Source organism: Nannospalax galili, unplaced genomic scaffold (genome assembly GCF_000622305.1).
Source record: "Nannospalax galili isolate Female #2095 unplaced genomic scaffold, S.galili_v1.0 scaffold18, whole genome shotgun sequence".
Taxonomy (NCBI): domain Eukaryota; kingdom Metazoa; phylum Chordata; class Mammalia; order Rodentia; family Spalacidae; genus Nannospalax; species Nannospalax galili.
Window position 1 is genome coordinate 6,836,257 of NW_008346548.1, and position 11,281 is coordinate 6,847,537.

The following is an 11,281-nucleotide window of genomic DNA, read 5'->3' on the forward strand; positions in this document are numbered from 1 at the left end:
CCCCTCCTTCTCCCTTCCAGTTTCCAGAGCTTTAGGTCACCTCTTTAAACCTTGGATCCCCATCCCGCACTCCCAGTCCACATCCTCCCACCCTTGCAAGGGCTCGGCTCTGTGCCCCGCCTCTTCACCCCTCCCTGCCTCCTTACAGGGCCAAGCCAGGCCGGGCCCTTCTTCCACGCTCCACCCCTCTGGGCCAGGCCTCCCAGCTTTCTCTACTTGCCCCGCCCGTTATTTCCGCGCGCATCTCAGGTTACCATAGCTACGTTGCACCGACCTGCCAAGTCTCCCTTGCTGGTGCTCTGCTGACCAGAGGAAAGAGGCAGCACCATGAGCCAAGTAGTGACCCGCCAGGAGCTCAGGACCGACCTCCAAGGGTTTCAGAACCAGTGCAGGGAGAGGTCGAGGGCCAAGGGCTGCATCTCCAGTCGAGCATACGATTTCCTGTACGGTAAGGGCTGCCCCAATCCTCCCTCGGGGCTACTGTAACCTGGATAGGGCTGTGGAGAGCGGAAGAACAGCTTTGCGACAGACAGACTTGCCCCTGGACCAGCTTGTTGAATGTCACAGGTCGGAGCCTCCAGGTGGCTAGGCGCTCGGGGGCACTTTCGCAAGCCGCAGGTGCGCACTGCTTCCCTGAGCACCAGGCGGGACCATCTTCTTCTTCACCCTTTTTTCCTAATAATTTGTTTTCCTCTTGTGTTTTGATGCTCATTCAGAAAAGGATGAAATAGTTTGCACAGCTGGAGATTCACTCAATGTACCTACATTCAAACGGCCTAAGATACCCAATGAAAATGGTCTTCCTGCCCCCAATTCTCTGTGCACCTCCAAACTTGGCATTCTAGGTAAAGAGGTGCCAACTTTTCTGGTTTGTTTTTAGCATTTTTTGTTTTCAAGTTTTTAAACATCAAAACTTTTTTTTTTTATATACTCAGTGCACTGGTTTCTCTAGGGTAATAAAACTCGTTTATTTTAATTCCCTGGTTTTCCACTGGTGGTCCTTTTATTTTCTGAACCCTAAGTTCCTGTTCTATACACGCTTGTAGCTTCCTCAAACCTATTCCAATTAAATCACTGAATTTACTGTTACACCAGTTGTAATCAGTTAAACGTGATATTTTCTTTTTGATTTTGCCCTTTTTAGTCTCAGGCTGTCACTTGAACCCTGCATTACTTTCAACCATGTGATATCCCGCTTTGATTTCTAGAATCTCCTTTGGATGGACATTTATATGATACCCATTTTCTGGATTTGGACTGTGTAATGATTGCTTACATATTCTGCCCATTGGTTTTCTTTATTTACTCTTGGTTTCATTTTATGAAATGAATGTAATAACCTTTTGTAAAACCTACCATCATGTTGTTTTCTAAGGCAATTTGGGGATGGAGATAAAGCTCTTGAGTAAAAACAAAGAACGGATTTCTTAAGTTTGTTGTTTGTTTTAGCTTTAAGTGTCTCTTTTACAGAGAGGTTGCTACCTGCCTTCTTGTCTGACAAAGAACAGAAATCCACTTAGTGTTAACCAAATGAAGTGTGCGTTGTTGCGCTAAAGCAGGCAGTCTCAGAGCTGTTCACGCACAGGAGGATGGGCACAGCCAGCCGTCTACAACCTGGGCAGGGAAAATCAGATCTTGGGCTCCATGCTCCCTGGCTTGCTTTCTGTGAGAGTTGCCAGACTTAGCAAATAAAGGTAGAGAATGTACAGTTAAATTTGAATTCCAGATAAATAACAACTAACATTCTAGTATAAAATTTGTATCTGTGAACGAAAGCTCCCCCTAAACCCTGCATCTTCAACTGAACCTCCTGCAAGGCTGATGAACTGATTAAAACTTCAATGATTGTGGAGAGTATTGCAAGCCTAGAGCCTAATAAGCATTTATCTTTCGCCATCTTTAGCGAAAAGCCATTCCTTGCCCACCTCTGTGTCTGACCTAACACACCATGACTAACAGATAAAAACCTTTTAGAATTCATTGTCTTAGCAGACCATCAGCTTCCACGAACCCAAGGTCTAGGAGGCCTATCGGATAGCATTGAAGTCCTATAGCAGAATGCTCCCCATTTTTCTATAACCTGTCTCTCTCGATGTCTCCACCAAAGTATTTAAAAAATTTCATGAAACTGTTACCATGTTGGAACACTGAATTTGGGGTAACCTGAATGTGTGTTCCTGCACCGTGGTCACTCATATTTGATTCCAGAATAAATGATCTCTTAACCTCTTTGAGCTTAACCTCTTTAAGCTTTCGTGTTGAGACAGCCCATGCAATATTTGGGACATATTTCTACTAAGGAACTACACATTGCCTATTGAATTACTGCATCCAATAAGTTGTTTTTGTTGGGTTGTTAGGAGTAGACTCACATTATCCAAATTCAAAAGACTTATTTCTAAATAACAATACCAGTTTGTTAATTTCCAGAGAAATATGTCACCAAGTTGTCTAGACAAGCTGGTCGGATTTGTTTCCCTAGAGATCAGTCTACTTGGGAAATCAAATCTCTCTCTGAGGGCTGTTGGTGAGTTTAGTGTCATGATGGTTGATTTAATAGATAAAGATATACCTAGTGACATGATACTTACAGTAGCAAAGTAATCATTTGTTGAACCTTGGAGAGAGAACTTGGACATCCATCAGCACGGAGTTTTTATAAATTTAAAAGGTGAATTCTGAGGATGATTGATCTTATTAATTTCTTTATCGAGAATAGTCTTTTCTTACGCCTCCAATTATTTTTTATAAACTTGTTATTTATTTATTCATTTATTTATTTATTTATTTATTTATTTATTTTATGTGTATGAGTGTTTTGCCTGCGTGTGTGTAAGTACATTCTTGCATACAATGCCTGTAGAAAACCAGAAGTGGGCATTGGATTCCCTAGAACTGTACTTATGACCATGTATGTTCATAATTATGTACTTACTTACTGCCATGTGGGTGCTGAGAACCAAACTCAGATCCTCCAAAAGAGCAGCCGCTGCTCTTAACCACTGCACCTCTCTAACCCTCATGTTTACAGTTCTTGAGGTATATGCTATTTCCATCTTTCCAGTGCACTAAACATGGAAGATAGTGCCTAAATTTAAATTTGTTTTCTGTCTCTCTGTCTCTCTCTGTTTTTCTATGTCTCTGTCTCTGTCTCTCTGTCTCTCTGACCAGGTTGGCCTTGCTCTCATAGAGATACATCTTCCTCTTTCTCACAAGTGCTGGTATTAAAGGCATGTGCAGCCACACCCAGCTCTCTTCACTTTTTTTTTTTAAAGTCCCTCATTGAATGAGGATCCTCTTGCCCCTCCCTCTCCAGTGCTGGGATTAAAGTGTGTGAGCTGCTGTGCCTGGCTTTTTAGACAAGTACTGGAGATATAAACCCAGGCTCTCATGCTTATGTAGCAAGCATTTTTACCAACTGAGCCATCACCACCTCAACCTGCTAAATTTGTTCTTTTACCTAGAAATGGGCACAGTGTATATATAATAGGTTTCTCCTCTTGGACTATTCAGACCCAAAGAGGATCTTCTTTCGTAGGAAAGGAGTATTTCTGGCATTGTGCTTGAAATATAATAAGCTTTCCATTTGCATTCAATTCCATAAGCCAACTTGGAATTCACAGGAAGGAAATGCATCTAACATACTCTCCTTGGCAATGGACAGGATAACAGGACTTTGAGAAACCAGTTATGCAATCCATTTAAGCTCTCTGATTTGCTTCCCAATTAAGAAATGACAAGCCAGGCACACTGACACAGGCCTCTAGTTCTTTCTTCCTACTCAGAAGGCAGAGACAAGAGGATCACTTGAACCCAAGAGAGAAAGACTGTGTCCAAAAGGAGAGAAAGAGTCACTAAGATGGCTCAGCAGGTCAGGGCTGAAGACTTGAGTTTCATCCCCAGAACCTATATGGTGAAAGGGGAGAACTGATTCCCACAGGTTGTCTTCTGCTATCCACAAGTGCACAGTGGCACATGTGCCCCTCCTCAAAACCAACAGGTAAATGTAAAAAAAAAAAAAAAAATCATTTTTTTTTTTTAAAAAGGAAGAGAGCAGGGCTGTAGAGATGGCTCTGATTAAGAGCATTGGCTGTTCTTGCAGAAGCCCTAGGTTTGAATCCTAGCACCTTCATGGTGGCTAACAAAGGCCCTTAATTCCAGTTCCAGGGGTTCAGAGGCCCTCTTCTGGCCTCCATGGGCACTGTAAAACATAGGTATACTTACAAACATGCAGGCATAACATTCATACACATAAAATAAAAATAAAGATTTTTCTAAAAAAAAAAAAAAAAGGAAGAGAGAAAAGAGAAAGACAGTTGCATTACACCTCCATGATTCTCACTTGAGGTGTAAATACGCTCTATTCTTTACATTACTTTATTGTTTCACAGATCCATTATTTATTGTATCAAGTGAGCGAGACCATGCACAGGCAAATATCCAAGCCACCCTGGTTCGAAGCAGACTGGTAAGTCTAATTCATCTATTAACATGGCTTGATGAAGCTGAATCATGCATTGCATGGCTACTGCATTACTGAGCTTAGCTAATCTGGATTTAGGTTCTGTAGGGGCTTTACTATGATTACGGGGGGCACCAGGAATGTTAATATTTGTTACTAAATGTAAGGACTAACTAATAGTAAGTAAGAATCCATAAAATAAGCTACACTTGTTTCAAAGCATGTACAGTATGAAGTGATCTAGTCTAGTGTCTGCCATATAAACAATTTTTTGAGTATCCTTGTAGAGATAATCTGTTCGTGTACCAGTAGCTCCTCTTCTTGTGTTGTATACATTGTGTGGTACTTTTTAAAAACTTACAATATAGGGGCTGGAGAAATGGCTCAGCAGCTAAGAGCAATGGCTGATCTTGTAGGGAACCCAGGTTTGAGTCCCAGCACCCACATGGTGGCTAACAATAGTCCATGACTCCAGTTTCAAGGTATTCGATGCCCTCTGCTGACCTCCTTGGGCACTGCACAACACAGGTGCACCTACCTACATGCAGGCAATGTACTCACACACATAAAATAAAAATTATAAATAAAAATATTTACCATATAATTAAAACGATTTTGAAAACCTAGTGGTATAATTTTGACCTTTTCCTCCCTGCTGCCCTAACATTAGAGAAAAGTTCCAAACTTTAAATCCATGTTCAGCAACCTGATGCATTATCCAAGATATTCTCTGTATTGGAACAAGTCAGACCCTGTCCCATCATTTGTCAGTCGAGAATGGAAGGGACATGAGGAGAAACACAAAGAAACCCTCCGTCAGCATGCTGCGTAAGTGTCAGGGCTCTAGCCCCTAAACATACTTCTGTTTGTTTTGTTCATTTTTGTTGTTGTTGTCGTTGGTTTGAGACAGAACTCACTATGTAGACCAGGCTGGCTTGGATCTCAGAGATCTGCCTGCCTTTGCCTCCCGAGTGCTGAGATTAAGTGTGCACCCCCATGCCTGGCATATACTCCTGTTTTGAATGAATATGCTGCTGTTGTTTTTTTTTTAATTACTGTGAATAATTTGAAAAATAAAAGCTGTAATATAAATTCCTTTTTCCCAAACAGACCTGATTAAGATCCAGGGCTATACATTCATTGGTTAGAAGTTCTCAGAAGGTTGGCATGAATATTTATATGCATATTGAAAGATCGCTTGCTGCCAAGGACAGGGCTGACTGAATTTGTTGGTTTGATCCACCTCAGAACCTGACAGTGCTCTTTTCTGCTGGTATCACAGCTGTTGTTTAGAAAATTGTGACTAAAGTTTTTCTTTAAAAAAAAAAAAAATTATTGGCCGCTGTGGTGGTACATGCTTTTAATCCCAGCACTTGGGAGGCAGAAGCAGGCAGATCTTTGTGAGTTCAAGGCCAGCCTGGTCTACATAGTGAATTCCATAGGACAGCTGGGGCTACAGCTGTCTCAAAAAGACAAAAAAAAAATTCTTTTAATTGAATTTTTGTGTATTTCATACATAAAATCATCCTATACCCCTTTCCCCTTCCCCTTTGGCACCCTCCCATAGCCCCGACTGGAGTTCATAGAGTCTGTCATTTGTATTAAGGCCTATTATGTAAACTTAGTGTCCCAAGATGTTCCTCAATGCAAGTTCATCCACCGCGGTTTAGTTGGCCTATCTAGAGTTTCTCCCTTCAAGAGGATCAGCTCTTCCTCACCCAGCAGCAATCAGCTGCCAATAATTCTTCAAAGATTGGGGCCTGCTGTCCATTTCCACAGTTCTGTGCTGGGTTTTTGTCTGCTTAAGTTTGCATGTGTCTTGTGCATGCTGACACCATTGCTGTAGGTTTGTATGAAAAGGGTCCCATGCACCTGTAGGACTATTTCTGTATGGTCATGTACCTCCTCCCTGGCTCTTACAATCTTTCTGCCCCCTCTTCTGCAGTGGTCCCTGATCCCTGGGTGGGTGGACCTCAATATAGAGTGACTGAAGTACTTTCAAAGACACTTTAATAGATTTTATTAAAATCTTGGTTATTTAAGCTACTTACAAGTTCATATTTAGTAAATTAATAAATAATAATGTCTTCCAGCCTGGGTATAAATTACCTTTTGAAACTTTGCTATTTTATGTATTTTTATTAAAATTGGTTATTTTTGTATTTTGAATTTTTTAAATCTACTCATTTCTCCACCCTTATTTTCCCTCTTACTGGATCCTGGTTTCCTGGTTCAGGGAAAGTAGTGATATCTAGTGTAAGATGTAGAACAGTTACATGCCTGTTACCAAAGTATGAGATGTTCTGGATTCCTACTACGCAGATGTAAATATTACATGGAAATTATATGTGGAAACTATAAGCTTGAATATTGTTTTCCTGCTTCCTTTTAGAATAGATGCTTCTTTTCAGATGCCTAAAGAAGTGTATGAAGATCCTGAAGTTTCTGGCAGAAATCGCTACAAATTCTTTGACAGGTATAAAATCAAGAGTAATAAACATTTGAGCTCTGAGATTGTCAGAAAACCTCTTTACAGCACTTTCTTTAAGCCTGACTAACTTTAGAGGCAACTAAGGATATATAGTTGTGAATAAAATGGAGTTCTCAAATAAGGTCAGATGTACCAGCTATAACATGAGATCACAGTGGAGGAAAAATTGCTAAACATGTTCAAATGAGCAATATTTGAGGATGTGGTAAAAAAATATGGTCAAAATTTTTTCTTCATTTCATTTGTGACTCATCACCCTGGGATACTTATGACCTCAAATTACTCAAAAATGAGGTTTTTCCTGTCAACCCTGGGCAAACAGTCTTGATAACCACACTGAATAAATTTTCTTTAGAAAGAGAATTTCTAATCCACATTATCATTTATGAGTACTCCCTAATGGAAAAATTTTTGATGCTACTTTATTTCTCAGAGAAATGCTAACTTCTTAACTAAAGTAGATAGAATTCTTAGACTTTTTGGTGGGGGCTTTGGTAATTTTAGAAGATCTTAGGAACTTGAGATAGTGCTGGGGACTAATGGGTATCTGAAGCCAAGTACAAGCCGCTTATGAGAGTGTCTGTGGAGAAGACACACTGCTGTGCTTGCTGAAGATGCAGGTTCACTGGCTGTGCTCTGCACTGACTGAATCTCCTGGGCCAGACCCCGGAATTTGCATTTTAAGCAAGCCCCACCCCCAGTGGTTTTGTATACATCAAAATTCGAGTATTACTGATAAATGGTTAATTCAAGCTCATTGGTTTTTAACGTTAGAAGAAGGCTTTGAGCACATCCAGTGCAAAAATCTCATATATTCGTGTTTTCTTTTTCCTCCCAGGCCATTCCTTCCGTTTCTTCAGCAGATGCCACTCAATGTTGTTTTAACAACAGCCAAGTAAGTGACTTTCCTTCAAAACTCTTTCTCAAGTCTTTAGTCACTTCCAAAATTTCTTCCAAGGTGTTCATGAAATAGCCAGGAAAAGCAACCTTTCTAAAGGTCTCAAATTCTGAATAGAAATATACTTAGGCCAGGGCTTCAAGCATACATTTAAGGGCTATAGTTATTTCCAATCATATGTATATAATAATATTTAAAATTTTTTGTATAGCACATTGCCTTGTGTAGGTGAAATGATTATTAAATTCAAGCATTTCAGAACATTTCCAGAGCTTGTCTTACAAAAACCCAAAAGGGCCGGCCGTGGTGGCACACGCCTTTAGTCTCAGCACTTGGGAGGCAGAGGAACAAGCCAGTTTGGGAGATGACTGTTTCTTTGTAACTTTGTCAAGCTAGGTGCTTTCCATCCTTTAAATCTGTACATGTGAGAAAGTTGAATAAAATAGTAACTGTTTTGCTTTCTTCTCCTTTGCTTACTGTTACGTCGCCTTTTCATACACTGTTAGAAGTTCTGCTTTCTGTTTTGTGATAGTCCTATTTTTTTCTGTGGAATATTAATTACTGTATAGACCTTGATCTTGAGAATCACTCACCTTTTTTTTCAATATTTTGTTTATTATTTTTATTTTATGTTTATACATGTATTGCCTACATGTAGGTAAGTGCACCCATGTCATACAGTGCCCTTGGAGAACAGAAGAGGCTCTCAGATCCCCTGGAACTGAGTTATGGACAGTTGTTAGCTGCCATGTGGGTGCTGGGATTCAAACCCGGGTCTTCTGCAAGAACAGTGTTCTTAACCGCTGAGCCATCTCTCCAGCCCCTATTTTTATTATTTTTTCATGTGTGTGAGTGTATTGCCTGCATGTAGGTAGGTATACTCATGTCATGCAGTGCCCTTAGAGGTCAGAAGAAGGCAACAGATTCCCTGGAACTGGAGTTACGGATTGTTAGCCACCATGTGGGTGTTGGGAACTGAACCCAGTCCTCTGCAAGAGTATCCAGTGCTCTTAACTGCAGAGCCATCTTTCCAGCTCCAGTTTATAGGGAATTCTTATATAGAAAGAATATTTAACTGGGGTTTTTTTCGGTCTTTTTGAGTCAGGGTCTCCCTGTAGCCCCAGCTGACCTGGAAGCTGACCAGGCTGGCCTCGAACTCACAGAGATCCCCCTACCTCTTCCTCCCCAGTACTGGCATTAAAGGCATGTGCCCCCACGCCCAGTGGATACTTACTTTTTTTTAATAGATAAAATGATAAAGCTTTATTGAAAGACAAAAAAATCCAAATAAACAGAGATATGTTTATAATAGGAAGTCTCAATATGTTAAAGATGGAAATTCTATCCAAATAAAATCACAACTTGAAAGCAAGTCCAGTAAAAGTCCAACAAGACTTTTTTTTGTTTTTTAAAATTATTTATTTAATAACCATTTAATTAGAAGAAGAATTTCATTACAACAGCATTGACATATTCAATAACAATTTCCAGAGCTAAGATGCATCTCTTTCAAAATTGGCTGTAAATTTTTAAGTTTACAGTTGAATTAATACAGTTATACAATATTGTACTCAGTATAAACCCTATAAGACATATAGTTAAATGAGGTTTTAACCTTTAAAAAAGATCTCCATTTCATTATTAAAATGCACAGCTTCATACTTCATACTTCATTTTTAATGCAATTGACATTAACAGATGTTTGCACACGTCTTTAATCTCTACGTATCTGATTATTACTAGTCACAGTTGGTTACACTCAAATCCTTAGTGTATGGATATAAAGTCATCAGGTAGATTTCATTGGTAATATTTTTCACATCTACTAATTATTAAGGAGCAAAAGACTTTTTAATAGAAAATCTTAAGGAAGGAGGTGTAGATTGATAATAAACTCAGGAAAGGGTACCTTATTTCTCTACTAAAGAATTATAGGTAAAAATTAAAAATGAGATGTATTTGTACACTGGCAAAAAATATAATGTCTAGCATAACTAAGTGCTATTGTGTAATCAAAGAGATTGTTAGTTATTGTTGAAAGTGTGGATAATTAGAACAACTTGGGAGATTACTCTGATAATATTAACCCTGAAAATGTTTATTTCGCTGAGGCTTTAGTAATGCAACTTTTCAATATCTACTACTGACACAATAATGTACACAAGAAAATAGCTAGGGGAGCCAGGAATGGTGGGACACATCCATTGTCCTAGCACTCAGGGGGCTTTGCTGAGGGGAAGGTGCCCTTCAGGATAGTCTGGGCTACACATTGAGACTCTGTCTTAAAGAAATAAGGAAAAGAAGGAGGAGGAAGGGGGAAAGAGGAGGGATGAAGGGGGAGGAGGAAGAGGAGTGACGCGAGCTGGCACCCAGGATGACAGCACATCACTGTTTAATACAACGAAGACAGAAACAATCTGCCTACAGTAAGAGAGTACAAAGTTATCTGCACTTGGGTCTGGAGCGATGACTCAGCTATTAAAATGACACATTCCTTTCCCAGTTCCGTTCCCAGCACCCATTTCTTCACATTCATCGGTCCTTAAAAATAAAAATATTCATATACACCATTGAACATTTATTCAATTGCTATGTGCATGTGAGTGCAGTGTCCGCAGAGGTCAGAGGCCGTGAATCCCTCTGGACCATGAGTCACAGGCTATTTAATTTTTTTTTTCATAATGAATGTTGCAAAGTCTATTTTCAGGTTTTCCACTCATACTTTAAAATTGTGATATTTTGAAGTATAGAAGTTTAACCTTAACTCCCATTTCTTTTACAAGCCATACTTTAAAAAGATCTTTACTCAACGATAATATAAATATTTTTAAGGTTTTTAGTTCTATCTATCTTTATCTATCTATCTATCTATCTATCATCTATCTATCTATCTCAACATGAAACCTGCCCCTTTCATTAGTTTCTGCTAGACAGCTTGCTCTGGGAATTCCCTTTGTCTGCCTCCTGCATTGAATTTTAATTATGAATCTATCTCTGTGTGTGTAAGTGCAGGCACATACATGCAGGTCATGGTGCATGTGCACATGAACGTCAGAGGAAAACTTGTGAGTCAGTTCTCTCATTGCACTTGTTGAGGCGGGGCCTCTTTTTTTACTTACCCATTTTTTTGAGACAGAGTCTTGCTATGTAGCCCAGGTTTGGCCTCCAACTCACAATGTTCCCATCTCTCAAATGCTGAGATTAAAGGTTTGTGCCACTACACCTGGTTACTCATGTTTTCTTTAAAAAAACAAAGATATTTATTTGGGGACATAAATGAATGTATTTTTTAAGGCCCAGGAGACTCCCAGATAGTAACCCAGCATAAAACTGGGAAAATGAACAGCAGATGCCAATCTTATCTAAAGGAATATTGACAATGGATTGCTGCTAGATGAGGAACAGCTGACCTTCCTAAAACAAAGACTTC

General features: G+C 39.7%; 1 protein-coding gene across 3 annotated transcripts in view; it reads left to right on the top strand.

Annotated features, from left to right (window-relative positions):
• Positions 1 to 254: 254 nt before the first annotated feature.
• Positions 255 to 11,281, top strand: part of Maats1 (MYCBP associated and testis expressed 1) — a 62,734-nt gene continuing 51,707 nt past the window's right edge. For all 3 annotated transcript variants that reach the window (XM_008842900.3, XM_029568238.1, XM_029568239.1), the window contains exons 1-5: positions 255 to 448; positions 4,392 to 4,468; positions 5,133 to 5,290; positions 6,855 to 6,938; positions 7,792 to 7,848. In XM_008842900.3, coding sequence (XP_008841122.1) covers positions 328 to 448; positions 4,392 to 4,468; positions 5,133 to 5,290; positions 6,855 to 6,938; positions 7,792 to 7,848 — 497 coding nt within the window. In that variant the 5' untranslated portion in view covers positions 255 to 327. The remainder of the gene's footprint in view (positions 449 to 4,391; positions 4,469 to 5,132; positions 5,291 to 6,854; positions 6,939 to 7,791; positions 7,849 to 11,281) is intronic.